At 39.2% G+C, this 18,434-nt stretch overlaps 1 protein-coding gene across 1 annotated transcript in view; it reads right to left on the reverse strand.

The window, feature by feature from the left end:
• The window catches only part of MYH15 (myosin heavy chain 15), a 142,971-nt gene that overhangs the window by 85,387 nt on the left and 39,150 nt on the right, over positions 1-18,434 (reverse strand). Inside the window, 2 exon segments of the mRNA XM_073894901.1 lie at positions 4,825-4,929; positions 12,326-12,502. Of these exon segments, the coding sequence (XP_073751002.1) occupies positions 4,825-4,929; positions 12,326-12,502 (282 nt within the window).

Here is an 18,434-nt window from a genome sequence, read left to right on the forward strand (position 1 = left end):
AAAAGAAAAAGAAGAAGATAACAGGAGAGGAAGAAAAGGGGAGTATGTCAGAGGGGGAGACGAACCATGAGAGATGATGGACTCTGAAAAACAAACTGAGGGTTCTAGAGGGGAGGGGGGAGGGGGATGGGTTATCCTGGTGATGGGTATTGAGGAGGGCACGTTCTGCATGGAGCACTGGGTGTTATGAACAAACAATGAATCATGGAACACTGCACCAAAAACTAATGATGTAATATATGGTGATTAACATAACAATAAAAAAATTTTAAAAAAAAAGAGTTTTACCCACATTTACCCACATGTAAATGTGAGTAAAAGTCTGTGGACCTCTTTCCAGAAGGTAAACTACACCGTAAAGACATGTCTTCTGATCCCCAAACTCCCATCAATTCCTATACCTTACTGAGCATGATATGAGTCACAAAAGATTCTTTAGGAAAGGTCTCTCTAATCCCTTTGATATCACCATGTAATGATCTTTTTCTTCTTCGGAAAAACAGAAGGAATTAACAGATCATCAATTAAACAAGTTATTCCAAGATCTGTGGACCTCTCTCCAGAAGGTAAACTACACCGTAAAAAAAAGTAAAAACAAAAACTGCAGAATCTCTTGCTCACGATCCTTTTGTTTAGAGATTTTGCTAGCTTGCTTTCCACAGTTCTCTTAAAGAATAGACAAAACCTACACCTTAGTGTGCAAATGTGGTGATAAATGTCCCTAGTGAACCTGCCTGAAATGAAATAAGAGAGTTAGGATTACATATCACCAAGAGTCACAGTTTCTGACCCAGGGGAGGTTATAAAGTGGTCGGAACACCTCCTCACTCTGCAGCAAATTTCCCTAGAGTTGGCTGTGGGATGCATGCAAACCTTTCCAGGTCTGCTCCTGTTATGAATTGTTGAGTCGCGCCACCCTCGGAGATCCAGACTTCCTTGACCATAAAGAATTCCTCCAAAGGGAAGCCCGGAAACAATACAAGAAATATCTGAATTATGCTTATACTCGGTTAGATAAAGCAATAAGAGCCCTTGGTGCTCTGTTTGGTGTTCCCAGGATTTAAAAATTTTAAGTAAAGTCCCAGCCTAAGCAGAGGTGGCAGCCCTTTATGCTGACCTATTACAAGATAGTGAGCTAAGGTCACATTGATTCAGGTATACCGCTCCTTTGGCAGTGGGGGTGTAGGGTAGGCATATCATACCTCTCTTCCAGAATCCTCTGGAACTTGATTCGCATCATTTTGCCCCGTACTCTGGCTTGGAACAATGTGAAGACTTTAGTCTCTCATCTCTCATTGCTTCCAGTTGTTCCAGAAGGCCAGCTTTTAAAAACACCTAAAAGAAATAAGTCAGATGCTAGTTCCACTCATAATGGGTATTCATTACATGTTTCCTGAATGACTGTATGAACAGCTGGTGTATTCATTGGTTGGTTGTCTTTCTTGTTAAGTTTTACTCAATGTGCAAAATGTACACTCTAGAAAGTTTGGTTTTAGAAATCTAAAGTTTGCAAAAATATTTTATTTAATCCTGTGGTTATTTTGGTTCCTTAAGAGCATAGACTGTTCTCCTTATCCGTTAATAATGTATAGGTTGTCGAGGGAACCTGGTTTAAATTTTTAGACCCAGCCAGGCAGTGCTCTGAAGTGCCAGATAGGGGTCTACAAACTTTTCTTTTCTTTTTAAGATTTTATTTATTTATTTGACAGAGAGAGACACAGCGAGAGAGGGAACACAAGCACAGGGAGTGGGAGACGGAGAAGCAGGCTTCCCGCCGAGGCATCATGACCCAAGCCAAAGGCAGACGCTCAACTGACTGAGCCACCCAGGTGCCCCTGCAAATTTTCTGTAAAAGACCAGACAGAAAATATTTGTAGGCTTTACAGATCACATACAATTTTCACAGATGTACAGAATCTTCATCTCCTCCTCTTCTTCTTCCTCCACCTTTTCCTTCTTTTTAAAAAACAACCATTTTAAAATGTCAAACCATTTTTAATTAATGGGCCATATTAAAAATAGGCTATGGAACTAGCCCTTAGGCCAAAGTGTGCTGCTCTCTTCTCTAGAGAAAGTGACTTTGTCTTAGGCAATAAAGAATTCACACAAATACTTTTTCAAGAACTATTAGTAATGGCCAAGATGAGGAGTGAGGGGTCAGGCACAAATTTTAAGGAAGCACTCACTTTTAGGGCTGTGTAAGTCAGTACTTACATAACCCTGATAATGAGTACCTTCTTAAACTTTGTGCCTTGGGAGGCTCTCTTGCCTTATGCTAGTCCTAGTCTAGATTAGTAGTATACAGCAAAAATAACTAAGCCCACAGGGAAACAAGGGACCAGTAGAGGAAATCAGCAGAAACAACAAACACCAGAAACAGATTCTCAGGTACTCAAAATGTGGCAGTCAAATAACATTTTATAATCATGTCCTATGGGTTCCTTTTTCTGTGAGCTTTTCACCCTAGGCCCTCCAATTCTCTTTCTAATAATTTGGTCCTTCTATGGATGTCAGTTAAGAACAACCTGATGTTGACTATCAAATCAAACCAAATCTACTAGAAGTTTCCCATAATATGTGGATCATATCAAAATCATCTAAGACAAAGCAGAATTTAGCAAACCACATTTAAGGAACTTAACTGTGGATTAAATTTTTGGATAGTGGGGTTGACCTTAACACTTTTAATTAGTCATACAGTCTTTTAGAATTAATTCCCTCAAAGAGTACTTGTGGATGAATCCGTTTACACACAGAGAAGCAGTTCATTCCAGTAAGTTGATTTACCTTTCTCTAGCTCTGATGTCTATGCACATTTTTTAGCACACTAAGGTTGATTCAATATTTTATATCTTGGCACAAACTTACTTAGATGAATAATTATAAAAATGTAAATGTAGTCAAGACTGAGGTTTAAGAAGCACTGAGTTTTCTCTCAAATAGCATTGAAGTCTCCACTTTCAACTCAGCTCTATTTGTGTTATTTGTGGTCACAAGAACTATAGAATGCCTTGTCATTGCACTTTCATGCGTATTTTAAGATACACACTCTTCTTCCCACTCTTCTCCAAATGCATTCTTCCTAATTTTCTGGTTACCTTAGTGATTCCAAAGTGGTACTGGATATGGTCTATCTCCAATGAGCCAAGTAATTCCTCAGCCGCTTTTCTGCTGCTTACAAACTTACTCTTTGGAAATGCCCTTGGGTTCAGAATGCAGTACCTAATTTAAAATGATAAAGAATAAATCCTGGGGTCAGAGAGGTCATATGATTCAAATAAAGAATAATTTGAACAAGCGAGGTAAAGGAGGTACAGACTTGTACCTCTCCTATCAATATGTTCGATTTTCACAAAACTCTTGGCGAAAATAATGAGGATACAAGCAGTAATCCCTTACTTTGGCATATAGTTTGTACTCCTCATAGTACTTCAGAGACAACATCATTTGATTCTCTGCTCAATTAGGGAGGGGAGGAGAGATTGGGAAGCAAGGGGAGGGAAAGAGGCAGGCTTAAGTATCTCTATCGTACAGATAAGATAACTGAACGTCCAAGATTTCTTCACCCTGGTGATGAGCTGGCAGAGAACTAGAAATAGCCTTCTTAATCCTGAGGCAGGTACTCTTTCTTCACTACCATACTTTGCTCAAATTTGCTTGATGACCTATAATTTATACTTTTGGAATTCAGCCAATAGAAAGCAGAAATATCTGACTCCTGCCACACACTCTGTTGGCTTCCGTTCTATCACAGGCTTGCTAGTACAGCAACAGCCTCCTTGGAAGGCAACTACGATTAAGTACATACAACATTTCAGAAATTCAATTCAGCCTCCATGTCTTTCTTCTGTATATATTTCTTCTATATGTGGGTCTATTATCCGTTAATAGAGATTTAAGGATATTACAGCTACATGGATGTTGGATTTAAGAGGAAGTAATAATGGAACTCTGTCATCATATATCTCACCACCACCGAAACACATCGATCTGTAGTCTGGAGGACATCAACCAAACAAACAATGCATGCCTAAATACTCAGAAAGAGAGGAAAATAGAATGGGCTGCCTTGGGCTCCTCAGATCCTGCGATGTATTTTTTTTACCTTTGTTTAAAATCAGCATACAGCATTTGGTTCGGAAAACCTTCACAGCATATCCTGGTTCCTTCTAAGATACCATTACAACACAGCTGCTGCAGAAGCAAGTAAGGGTCCAATACACTTGAAGAAAAAGGGTCGCGCTCAGTCTGTGTCCAAAAGAACTACTACTACCCAAGATCTTGTCCTAATTGGTGCATCTTGTGATTTAAAAAAAGTTTTAATTTGGTGTTCTTTAATGTAATAGGTAATAGGAGTTCACTCACTCCCAGCCTGATGGCATTCACAGTACCCATCCTATCATGCAAGTCTCCAAAAAGGGTTTGCCTGAAATTCCTTTAACACAGAATGAACCCTTTAATTCATGGTTTGTCAAATTTTATAAGCAAATACACCTAGAAGATGAAAAAGAATACATTTTTGTTAGGATTATAAATAGCTGGTATTACATCTTTTCTCTGGCTGAAAACCAGCTAGTGAGTGGTATAAGAACACAAAAGGGAACTGCCACCTCCAAGTAGAAAGGGGAAGGGATTACAAGAATGGGAGAATACAAAGAAAGAAGATGAGCACAGCCACAAAATTCTGTTTACTCTTTTGCCTTACAAAGGACTTGGTCACATCCCAGCCTACATTCTCTCCTTATTATCCTGACAGCACCTAAGTTTTGTTCTATAGCATAAGCATCATCTTATCACCTCCTCGTTTATCAGATGGAGCCCTACTAGAGCTGCAGCTGCAATCTGAGACAAGCCTTTGAAAAACCTTCCAAGGAGCCACTGTGTCTGGCTTTCCGCAAATCTTCTGGAAGAAGCCAAGTAGCGTTCTTCCTAACACAAAAGCCCTACAAGAGTATTATAAGAAAAACGGAAATGAGATGAATCTCTGCCTATGTACAGGGTCACAGAAATAAACTGTAAGCCATATATCCATATTCCTTTACTCCAATCCCTTTCATAGACAGAAACAGATGATCTATAAGAAGGAGAACAAGTGGAACTCTATGACCCCAAAAGATCAAAGATGCTCATTCCCTTTAAGTACATATGAAAAACTGTCTTGATTAGATCATGCAGCTTTTCTTAGGACTTTGTCTTATGACTTAAAAAAAAAAAATCAACTGCTGAAATCAGAGCTGACTTAATGGGAGACAACTCTAATAGGTAACAGAATTGCTCCAAAATAGAGGCAGCTAATTAGATTTCTTGCCAAATGGAAGCAGTGTCCCTAGATGCATCTAGAAACCCAGCTGATAAGAAACAATGAGGCAAAAACATACAGCGTCAATGAACATGAAGTGTTTGTGTTGCAAAAACCCAAACTGCAGCATCATTGTTTAGTATCACGCTTTCCCAAAATAGGTCACAGGCTGTCAAGATTAGGGTCCTAATTACAGGAGGTTAATAAAAATGCACGATATTACAGAACCTCAGAAATTAGAATCAGCAGCATCTGGCTAGCTATATATTCCAAGGGTGATTAGTGCTCTGAAGACATAAGTGTGTATCATCTACACAACTTTGAAGCTGACAGCCTCTGACCAAGTTTTATAGAAGCCTGTAATGAAAGAAAGAGAGAGCATGAGAGGGGGGAGGGTCAGAGGCTTCGAAAAAGAAGTCTGAGAATCTTCAAACCCATGATGTATGGAAAACAGTCCATGTAGTTAATATCTGTAAAAACTTTGGTTTGGCAATTAAAAACAAAAAATAATTCACTACCACCCACCTACCACCAACTATTCATCAAAAAAGTGTCCAGTACAATAGCCAAGACATGCAAACAACCTAAGTGTTTAGAGACAGAAGAGTGGATAAAGAAGATGTATGTGTGTGTGTGTGTGTGTGCACAGCCCCCCCACACACACATACATATATACACAATGGAATATTATTCAGTCATAAAAAAGGAGAAAGTCCCACCATATGCAACAACATGGATGGACCTTGAGGTCATTATGCTAAGAGAAATAGGCAGAGAAATACAAATACTGTATGATCTTGTTTATATGTGGAACCTAAACACAAACACATAGAAAAAGAGATTAGATTTGTGGATTTGAGGTTATCAGAAATAGGAGGTAGGGGAGGGAGGGGAAATTGGACCAAGGTGGTCACAAGGCACAGACTTCCAGTCATAAGATAAATAAGTAGTAGGGATGCAATATACAACATGATGAGTATAATTAACACTGTTGTATGGTATACTTGAAAAGTTAAGCATCGAGATAATAAAGTTAAGAGAGTCAATCCTAAATTCTTATCACAAGGAAGAAAATTATCAGTGTGAGATAATGGATGTTTACTAAACTTGGTAATCATTTCACGATATATATATAAGTCAAGTCATTATGCTGTATACCTTAAATTTATACTGTAGTGCTGTATGCCAATTATATCTCAATAAAACTGCTGTGGGGGGTGGGGGAAGAAACCTTAAAAAAAAACAACTATCCACTGCTCAGAAGTATATAACTGGAGAGATGGGTGCTGCTAGGGAGGGGAAGATATTAGTATTGGCAAGGAAGGCTAGAGGGAGTTCTTAAAAATTAGAAATGGATTTAGGAACTGTTTTTATGGTCAATTTAGATAATTCAGACAAAGTAATTTCCTTTATGCTGAAACATCTACCTTAATTCCTCCAACGATTATCTAATCCCTTTTATTGTACTTTGCCCTTGTAGACAATGGCATAGAAGCTCATCCAGGTTCTAGCATGAAATTCAAGGAGGAATTTAAGTGGTAATATCAAGCATTCTAATGTTACCCAGTTGACTTGGCTTTGTGAATTCCTTCTGTGTGTCCACTCGAATCTCAATTCAAAAGCAATCTTGAGGTTCTGAAGACCTCACTTTTAAGTTACTTTCATTTTTCTATCTGAAATCTACCCTTATATAAAAGGAACTGGTAAATTTTCTTAAAAAGACATTCAACATATCTTGAATCAAATGTATTTCCTCCTATCACCTCCTCGTTTATCAGATGGAGCCCTACTAGAGCTGAAGCTGCAAAGAAGTCCAGTTCTTACCTAGCATTTTGTTCGCATTGGGATTTAGGCATCTCACAAAATGAGGTGCTGTTGATTTCAGCTTAGTCATCAATTTATTTAGGTTTTCCTTAAATAGAGACCATAACAAACACAAAATCACTTTGCAAATCATTAAAAACACCAATCTACCTCACAATTGTCTCCAAGTCTATCAACTTAATCATAAAGTCAAGATGCATATCAACAATAAAATAATGAATTAAACATTCTTCTCTTACCAAACCATACATTATTTCTTTCCCATGGCAAGTCAATATTTATCTGACAGATGCAGTTCTGTTGTGAATCATATCTACCTGTTTTGAATTTGATAGCAATAATTTATGGCTGGGCAATCAAACGAATTGAACACATAAATTGTTTCTCAAGTTTTCTGTATGGAAAGTTTTTCTAAGGTCAGATTCTCTGGAAGCAGAATCTGAGTTGGGGATTCTGATTTGAGGGATTTACTTGAGAAGGAGGATAGGGTGGGGGAAGAAAAAAAGCAATGATATGGATTCAAAGCTGAATGTGATCCCTGCAGGAGCTCTGAGCACAAATGTACCAATTGCACCATAGTTGGTCCCCACCTTGAGGCAAGAAAAGAGTCAGAGTCTGGAGGGGTGAGTAAGGAGATTGTTTAGCTTCCCATTTGGCCAATGGCAATTCTGGGACCTGTGAGTTGTTATCAGCCACCATTCTCATCAGCTAGAAGATGGGTGTTGGGCTGATAGGGGGGATCTAGGTGGGGCACCAACAGTGTCCACTAAAGCCCATTAATAACAAGATAAACTTCAACTTTTCCAACTTGGTAACTTCAGATACATTTCCCTTATTTGAAGATGTGAAATTTCAAATAAGTAATAACATATGCATATTGTGAGGCAGTTAATATATGAATAGATGCAATTAAAAATTACTTCATGCAGAGATGCAACCGTTTGGAATGAAACTCCTCTCTTGCGTTTCTTCTCCCCAAACTGTAGAGCTAAAAAAAGAAGAAAAAAAGCATTTAAAAAGCTCTTTTTTGTCACATTACCATACCCTGTTGATGAAAGTATAAATTCGTCAAGCTCTGGAAGCAATATGGCAATATCTACAAAAAGCTTTAAAAATATTTGTCTCAACACAAATGTCTATTTCTAGTGCTCTTCCTTAAGGAAATAGTCGGGCAACTGTGCAAAGATACTTGCTGTAGCATTGTTTAGTCGCTGCAAAAAAAAAAAAAAAACTAAACTAAACAAAAATTAGTTATCAAAGCAAATGTCTATCAATAGGAGATTGACTAGTTAAATTATGAAAAAGTATGTATACAATGGAATACTGTGGCCTTTTAAAATGATGAGGAGGATCCATATAATTGACATGGAAAGATTCCTAGGAGTTATTTTAAGAGAAAAAGTAATGTTAAAAAAGTTTGTGTGTTATGATCCTGAGTACATATACGTGTTTCTCAGTGTAGTTGTATTATTAGTGACTATATACATAAAAAATATTGGGAGGAGCATATGCCAAAGTGTTAACAATTGCTATCACTCTGCATAGAATGATAGGGAGCTTTTATGTTTCTCTTTTTATTTTTCCATATTGTCTGTGCTTTTGACAACACTCACACATCACTTTCATAATTTATAAAAAAACATCTATTTCCATTTTCTTGAAGCAAAAGGGTCTATGCTAAGCCAAATTGTTTTACAAACATTTGTGTGGTGCTAACTCACAAAGATGTACAACAACAACGGCGAAATTCCTAGGAAAAAATGGACCAGCTGTCAACCTGTAACACAAAATATTCTCTGCACCTGAGTAACACCTGTGCTGGGGCAGATGTCCTAAAGCTTAATCACTAACGTCCTACTGACATGCCTCAGGCCCTCCAAGTCAATCACTGGACCTCTTAGTACTTCAGTTTCTCCACCTATGAAAAGGGAATACTACTACCTTCCATTATTAATTTTTTTAAGAAATTATAATTCCGGCTTAAAGTACTTGGATTGCCCAGAAGAAAGTATGGTTATTATGGGTAATTTAATGTTTGGATGAGTGAGAAGTGTGGAGGCAAGTATTTTCAGGCGGTGCTTGAAAAATTACCAAAAAAGGGACATTCTGGACAATTATTCTTTTCTATTTCCAAAGGACACAGTAGACACCCTGAAGAGTTTGAAGATGATTCCCTCTCTGACTCTCTGCTTGAACCGCTGCCTGATCTCTTATGATCAGAGAATGACCCATCTGGGAGCCAAGGAGTCACTATCTAACCGACTGCTAAGGGGCACTTTAGAAGCCATTAGAATCAGGCAAATGCACTGCCTGGAGATTATCAGGGTGCAAATACAATAGCCTTCATTTCTCAACCTCCTCTTGAGGGAGACCAGCAGGATTTCAGGCCTGCTCTTGAATTATGTCATCGGTGCTGATGAAGCCAGAAAGCGCCAAATTCTCTCTCCTTTTCCTGACCATGTCAATCAGGAGTCCCAAATCAGCTTGCCTGGGCCAGGAGTTAACTTGAAGCTGGGCGTGAGATCACAGGACGGTGAAGAGGTTAGGAAATGAGAGTACACACCCCTTAAAGAAGAGCTGGTATACCTCGCCCCATTGTCACAAAGTTATCTGAACCCAGGCTGGCCAGATATTCTATTTTCCCACATTTTCCACTTTTTGAAAGAAAAAGGAAATCCAAAAATGTATGTGGAAACTTCTGATTTTTTTTAAACCCGTGTGGACCAAATGAAACATGTCTGAAGGCCAGGTTCTGCTCCGAGACTGCCAATCTGTGACTTTTTCTATGAATCATGGAAAGTTTCCCTCTGTAGCTAGCATTAGTCCCGTTGTGAGGCTGATGTTAGCCACATGGGCTCAGCATCTTCGAATCCTTTGTATCATGGTGCAGAAATCTGAATTATGCCCTAAATACATGTAGCCTGCACATCTCTCTGTTTTGTTTCTGGAAGACAGTGAGAGTGGTATAGGCACCAGGACAGGAAGCAGAAGTCCTGCTTCTTACCTTCCTTTGCATTTACTACTGTTAAATTAATTAAACAAGGAGGCCATTAGACTGATGTGGCTCTAATTCCATAGTGGCCTATAAGAGCAAGCCAAAATTTAAGCATGTAAATATCCCAGGGTTATAAAAATCAAAACACTAAGGACAACCAATCACAGTCAAGCAGGCTTTAAACTACAACCAATCAATAACTTCCTTACTTGCTTCCACCTTTTCTCTATAAAGTATCTCCCTGAGCTTCTGCCAGTGGAGCAGTCTTAAACACTGAGGGCTTGACACTGCCCCCATTTGAATCAATTTTTGCTCATATAAATGCTTAAAATTTTTAACATGCTTCAGTTTATCCTTTAACAGATTTGTGAAATTGGGGATGCTCCTTAACTCTTCCCTAATTGCACCTGTAAGATAAGAAGACATTTCCCTCTATCTATATCTGAAAGGGTCATGGCAGGGACTGAGTAAGATAATATATTTAAAAGTGCTTCGTAAATTACAAACTACTAAACAAGATTAGTTATTCGTTGGTCAATAAATATGTATGGAAGGCCTGCAAAACAGGTATTTGCTACATGCTTGAGGCTACAATTTAAAAAATCAGGCATAATCGCTGCCCTCATGAAGCTTATCATAACCCCAAGTTACTATAACACAAAAGCACTGTGAAGGAGAAACCCAAGATACTTGGGGAATATAGATTAAAGAGAATTGTTATTTCCCCAAAATCATTTATCAAAATACGGTTTGCTGCTCCCACTTTGCAGTGGGGTTGAGTAGAAGCTAAAAGCAGACCGGAGCAGGCTCCTTGAAATACATCTGTCTTAGAGCACCGTTTCCCTGAAGAACTGCCAGCCCTGGGACAGAAGGCTAATAAGAGGGGATGACTCAGAGCACAGGGAGCAGACACAGATATCACAGGAAAGAGGCAAGGGTTTTTGTAAGTGGTAAGGCAGCCATGGGTTCCATTCTGAGGCTAAAAAATTAGGGAAGACTGTTCAACTCACCACTGTCAATACGGATGTGATTTTCAAAAAGGTTTGCCAGGAGTCTGTTCAGATGACTTCTGCAATACAGCCACTACTGTTTCATTAAGAAGGTCTTTGTTCTTTTCAAGTCAGCCACTAATGTTATAAGGCACCTTTAGAAAGGCATGCAGTTCAGGTAACAAAAGAAGAGAGTGCATAAATTAACATAGCAAATTGTGAATTACTTTAAAAAAATCATAAATTGTATGGGTCCTTTAACTTTAAATTGGTTTGAGGTAACAGTACTGAATAATACTCCAGGAGTCCATTGTGTAACCCGAAGAGATTTTCAGACTTTACCACTTTACACTGTGGAAAGGAAGAGAAGGGGCGGGAAGGGAGAGGGATAGCTAGGGAAGGAGAGGGACAAAGAATTAAATGGTATTTCCAGCAGAAACAATTCACATCAGCTCTCCCTCGTTGGCAAGAATAGATGAAATAACCTAATTGTCTCTGACACACACTGAACGTTCAAAAAAATTAGCAATTATAATGATATTTTACTGTAAATATCATAATAATTAATATTCAAGGATATGAAAGAAAACAATTACAAGCATATCTGTGTACAGTTGGCAGGTCATTTTTAGGATGAAATATTATTTTATCCTTTATCAATTCTCTTTCTGTTTCATCCGGAATCACTGACTAGAAGCAGAAAAGCAGAAAAAAAGGGGCAACACACACACCCGTGGGGAAATGAGGAGAGGCATGGAGAGTCATTAGAAACCTTTGTCAGCCATAGTTTGGAGGCCATTACTTCACAGAGACTATTTCTTTATGAGAGAATTAAAAAAAAAAAAAAAAACTTCAATAAAAAGATCAGTTGAAATCACTCATTCACACAATGTTAAGTTAAAAGGAAGGACAAATATGGAAAAACCCATGACTTTGATGATCTCCATGACTTTCTGAAGCTGACTTACTTTGAGTTGAGATGACAGAGTCTATTTTAAGATTTCTAACCTCTGTGCACATGGAATACTATTATAGGATGGGTATTTCATTTCCTAAGTGCTAAAAGGCTATGCCAACTTTTTTTCTGGAACTGAGATTTCTTTTGTTCATCTCTTCATTTAAGCTAAATTTTACTTATATATCATCTAGGGACTTTGACTGAATACATTTGAAACAGAGTCAGGAGAATTCAGGGCTGAGGGTCTAGAGATAACTTACCGCTCCTGCGTAATGGACAAGCTCAAAGTGAGCTTCATATCTCTTATTATCAGGCTTGGGCTTCTGGAAATAAACCGACTTCCCAAAATGGTTGTCAAAAAGTTTGGTCTTGAAAGTTACATCTGTAGCCTGAGGAAACACACATTCCTCTTTGAGGATGGAAAAGATACCCATTGGCTGTTGGAGATACATATGAACAGCAGATGAAAGAAAACACCAGGACACAATATTTTCTATAAAGGCATGAGTGTAAATCCTTATTCCAGGAACCTAATCAGTTGACAAGGGGAAAGAAGATTCACTACATATAACTAGTCAATTGTCCATTCAACAAATATTTATTAAACACCTAGTAGGTGCTGGACACCTGTAGGAGCGGCCAGTGTAGCCAGGAGCAGCATATACAAAGTGCCTGTCCTCAGAGTGACTACATTCTAATGGAGTAGAAAGATAAGAGTCAAGTAAGCAAAAAATAAACAATTTAGTTCCACATAAGTGTCCTGAAGAAATCATACAAAGTAAAGAAATAGAGATTGACTGGGGGACCAACTGGGAGCTATTTTAGTGGGAAAGTCAAGTAAAACCCTCTGACCTGAACCAGAAGAGCAAATCCGGAGATCTGTATACAAGTACTCTTGGCAGACAAATGATGAGTGCAAAGGCCCTGAGGCAGGAGCACACTTGGAAAGTCTGAGGTCCCGCCAGAGGCAAAAGTGGACAGAGCTAACGTAGTCAGATTGACCGCGTGGTACAAGATGGAGTTAGAGAGGTAAGCAGTATTGGATCCCAAGGGCTGTCCAGGCCATGCTAAGGCATTTGAATTTTAAGTGTGATGGGAGGTCTTTGTAGATTTTAACGGGAAGTGTTGTGATTTGATGTTCGCTTTGAAAGGATCATTTGTTTAGAGCAAAGTTGGCTAAGTAGAGCCTGTGGGCCAACTCCTGCCTGTGGCCTATATAAAAGAGCCAGTGAGCTAATAACAGTTTTTACATTTCTAAAGGGTTGCATAAACAAAACAACAAAAGAACATGTGGTAGAAACCCTGATGACCTCTGTCAGCAAATTTTTCTTTAAAGTGCATGTAGGAAATAGACTTTGCAGGCCACATGGTTCCCACCACAGTTCTGCCATCCACTCCGCCAGTTCAGGCCCCAAAGCAGCAAGTGGTGACATGTAAAAACAAGGAGTGTGACAATGTTATATTAAAACGGTATTTATAAAAACAGGCTGCAGGCTAGATTTGGCCCACAGAGCCATAGTTTGCTGACCCTTGGTCTAGATTAGTGATAGTGTCAGAGATGGTCAGAAGTCATCAAAATGTGATTTAGCTTGAAAGTAAAATGGGGTCACAACCTGCTGGTGGATAGAATGTGGGGTGCAACAGAAAAAGAAAGACGACCAGGTTTTTGGCTTGAGCAAATGGGTAATGGATGCTGCCATTAACCAGTTTAAGGTACATACACATAGAGAAAGGTTTGGGGGAGGGGGAATCAAGGAAACCCAGGATTCTTATATTCACATATCAATTTATATATTTGTATATTTATTAATCTACTCCACAGAATATTTTGCAATGCCTTCTATGAGTAAGTCACTGTGCCAGACACTTTGGGGTATATATGAGTTGTGGCTCCAGAGCGTCTAACCAAGAAGGCAAAACATGTACCTATGTGTACAACAAAGTAGACAAAACAAAGGTATAGAGAAAATGTCAGAGAATTCTGAGATACAACATTAACCCTTAGCCCAACAGCACAGATCTCATGATTTTCTACCAACATTTTGTACCTAAGAATCATAGACTCCCAGGCTTGGGAGGGACATTAAAGGTCTGGTGCAACCCACCTAAAAGTTCCTTGAATTCTCTTCATAATTTCCTTCTGAAAAGCTGGCTAGCGAATGCTTAAATGTTTTCATGGAAAGAGAACACACCAACTCCCAGTCAAGGCTCTGGATGGGTGATATATTAAAAGAAAATTTGTTTGTAGTTTAGAATTTGTTCTAAATTACTCCACTGGAGCCATACAAATGGTTCTAATTCGTCAAAGTAGTGGATCATCAAATATTTAAAGGTTATAATTTTTTAAAGATTTTATTTATTTGAGAAAGAGAGAGCATGCATGAACTGGGGGAGAGGTGGAGGGAGAGGGAGAAGAAGACTCGCTGCTGATCAGGGAGCCCAACTCCATTTGGGGCTCCATCCCAGGACCGCAGGATCATGACCTGAGTGGGAGGCACATGCTTAACTGAGTGTGCCACCCAGGAGTCCCTAAAGATCATATTTTTGATCCACCTAAGTCTACCATTGTAATATATGGACTATGGTTTTCTACCTCTTTTGTATGTTCTCACAGACTTAAAACCTGTGCTTTATAGAAAACATAATTAACAACTTTTCATTACTAGTTCTTGTGCTATAGAGTTCTGGGACATCTTCTTTCCTCCCAAGCATCTAAGTGGGGAATGATGCAGTGAGTGAATATGCGAAGTGCTCTAAATGAGAACAAAATATTCTAAGTGAAACCAAAAACTGTCTTGCTCCTGGTGGCACTGACCTCGTGGGTTCTTGGCAAAGTAACACGGAGGAGTATGAGGAGGAGGAGGGAGAATCTGATAAACTAAATAGTTGATTCACTAGCATAAGGTTTGGGAGGCATGGATTCCATCCTGCATCACAGATTTTCCCACATACATACATTCAACCCCCAGTGAAAACTGGACTAAATCATTTAAAAATGTAAGCATCTCCTGGGATGCTGTCTGTTAACAACAGGGTTGTGGCAATCCCTCACATGGAGGGAGCCCCCATCTCAAATGGTCACCTTCCATACATGAGGGCTGCCATCATGTCAGGAATCTAATAAAGCCAACTTCCATTTTGGGAAGCTTTATGTCAAGCAAGTATATGTCATAGCTCGAAATGGAACAACCTAACCACTGAGGAGGGGGGAAAAACACTATTTTTTCAGGGTCTTCTCCATTTTTTCCATTCCTCAGGAGGTATAAAGCTTCTAATAAATATGAGGACCTCCAGCAAATTAATTTCCAAATAGGTCAGGAAAAAAAGTAATTATGTTCTGCCCTGTAGCATCAAATGTCCTCTATGGCACAGTAAATGGTTTGAGTCCATTGCCCTGACTCAGAACCTTAGGGCTCTAACCTCTCCCTCTTCAAGTATTATTGATCCTGCCTTCCCTCCTTTTACGTCTGTCACATTCTTACTATTTCCATTTCTGTTGTCCTGATTCAGGACCTCCTCACTTCTCACCTGGACTGCTATACAGCTCCCTGACTGCCTTAATATTATTAGCCTTTCCTCCTGTTCCAGACCCTAGACATAAACCCACAGAATAAACGCGAGCTGCTCTAACTGCTACATTACCCAGCACAGAAGCCCTCTTTGGCTCCCGGCTGCCGAAACGTAAGGTATAAACTACTTAGCATCTCTTCTCAACCTGGCCCTCCTTTCTTTTCGTCCAGCTACTTCTTTCTGTGTATCCTGTGCGCTACTAGACTACCTAACATTTTGGAACGCGGCCTTTGCCCCTACTTACCCCTATGCCTTTGCTCTTGCCAGTCCTTCCACCTGCTCACTATCTTCCTCTCTTCACCTGCTAAAATCATAATCATGTCTTAAGAACCAGCTGAAATTTTACACCCTTTCCTACTGGTTCTTCCTAGATTCCCACAGGCAGAGGTGACTTCAGCTCTTCTGAGTTCTGTGGGCCTTTGTGCCTTTCCTGCATTTATACAGAGACATATTTTTACACTGATTAGACTTACAAATCTCCTACTTGACTGCATACTTCCTAAGGGCAAGTGCTACTTATAACAACTGCTTAAGTTTTCTGCAGCACTTAATTCAAAGTCTTATAACACAGTAGTGTGGCATTAGACCTAAAATTAAGGCCCAGCATCACATGTGCCTTGACATCTGGGGAAAACTGGGGAAGGCCTCAGGGTGACCTAATCACAAGTTCCCTTCCACATTGTGCTCCGTGGTTGAGGTCCCCTCGCCAAACAACCGTCCTCATGATGGGACTAGGCCCAGTGCCTTTATCCTTGAGAGATGGGTTTCGGATCCCTATCAGCCTTCGGAATTATTCAAACAAGCCAATCACATCCTCCCTTGAGAAACAATGGTCACCTCACCCTATTCTCACTATAAAACCCGCCTCCCATAGCCCCTCTTATTCCCTGTGCTCAGGAGTGCAACCGCCACATGGCCCTGCAAGGTATCTAGTGTCCTCCTCCCCCAGGCTGTGAGTGTATGTGACCAGTAAACTGTTGTCAACCTCATTTGTCCAGGGTCAGGGGTCCTATGTTCAGCCATCTCAACACCCCACGGCAGGAAACCCTCCCTCACCAATGAGGTAACAAGGAAGTGATAAAAACAAGTAGTTGCTAAATAAATTTACTCATTTGTTTAATTAAAAAAAAAAGTAAAAGTTTTGGTCCTAGGAAGATGCCTTTCCGATGATATGCTATGTTCCTCCGTGATGGAATGACGCCTCTGGTTCGCATTTCTCATAGGCCTTAGCATAGTAGGTTCCGAGGGGACCGAATGTAGGTCCCCAGCAAAGTTCTGTTCCATAATTGATTGACAGGTAAGCACTAAGACATCCAGGTTTGAGCTTTGGGATCTGGGCTGCTTTGCTGTGGGCAGTAGTCAGGCAGAAAGAGTTGTAACCGAAAGCTTGGAGAGACGTGTTTCAAGGAAATACTCATGGGTGTACCAGAGAGAACTCGATATTAATGGGATTCATTCTATAATAAGAAAACCAGACTTAGCATACCCAAAGAATCCCACTTGGGAGGCAACAACTCGTATTAACTGCCAAGAAGCTACCAGGATTTAAGTTGTTTTAGAAACAGTATCACTGTAGAGGAACAATAAAAATTTATTTGGGACAAGTCAGGGAAATAAGGTAAAAAAAATATGACCACGCTAGATAATACAGTTTAAAGTTAAAAAATGGTAAGATGATCAGTATTGCAGCTACTTTTCTCTCACAGCTGGTTATGTTCTAAAACCTTATCCAAATCCCTGTCATATGAGGAACTTTTAGCAAAAGGGCTGAATTATTGGAAAATGGAGGCAGCCTCTCAAGGTGACTGCAATGATAGGAACAACAAGGTTTTAATGTATAATTTTGGATGTATTTGTCTAATGCAATACCTATGCAAAACCATAAATATATGTACCTAGGCAAAACCTATACCTATGCAAAACCATAAATATGCAGTCATACATTAATACTTTAACATGTAAATTATCGACGCTCGAGTTCTAAACAAATGAGAGTATTTCAAGTAATGAAATAAGTGTGAGCTAATCCTATAATAGATTTGTTCACTGCATATATAGAGAGAAGGTCACTGTATGCTTGACGACCAAATTAACAGTTAAAGGTGGTGTTAAAATACATTTTTTTTAGTTTGACAAACATTTTTGTAAACATAAAAATTTGAAACTTTTATGCATGAAAATCCCTCTTCCTTATATACACACACAGATGCATGCTCTAAGGCATTTTGTACGTATTGATGTATTTCAGCTCTTTTGAATTTGGAAAACTTCTCATGATTCATTCTATTTCAAGGAGTAAGTTTGGTCATTAATATTTACAACAAATTTTCTTCACGTAGCTTGAACTAGCTCAATGGGTCTTTTCAAAATATAGAATCACGTCAAGAAAGGTTTTATTATTCCTCATTTGCCTGACCTGAATACTTTGAAATCATTCATAGGAAACCAAAGACTTATCTTTTCTTTCTATCATCTGGTCAGGTTTTTTTTGTTTTTGTTTTTTCTCATTTTACCATATCAGTAGAAAATGCAACAGGAAATTACATCCATGTTGCTAGTGTGTTATTTGGAATCACTGGCACAAATGAGTCAATGGGCTTCAGATCAACTAAAAATCAGTAACGTTCACAGACCTATCTGATTCTGAATAATGTCTATGTCCCATCTTCCTGCCCGAAAATGGTATCTCACCATAATCCCAGTAAGCAGATACTACCGGGGACAATTGCCAAAAGCTAAATCTGTCCCTCTAGTTCTTTAGTTTCATTTCTCAGCTTGAATAAGGCCAACAAACATTTA

Source organism: Callorhinus ursinus, unplaced genomic scaffold (genome assembly GCF_003265705.2).
Source record: "Callorhinus ursinus isolate GAN/ISIS: 27379988/994484 unplaced genomic scaffold, GSC_fseal_2.0 scaffold1, whole genome shotgun sequence".
Classification (NCBI taxonomy): Eukaryota; Metazoa; Chordata; class Mammalia; order Carnivora; family Otariidae; genus Callorhinus; species Callorhinus ursinus.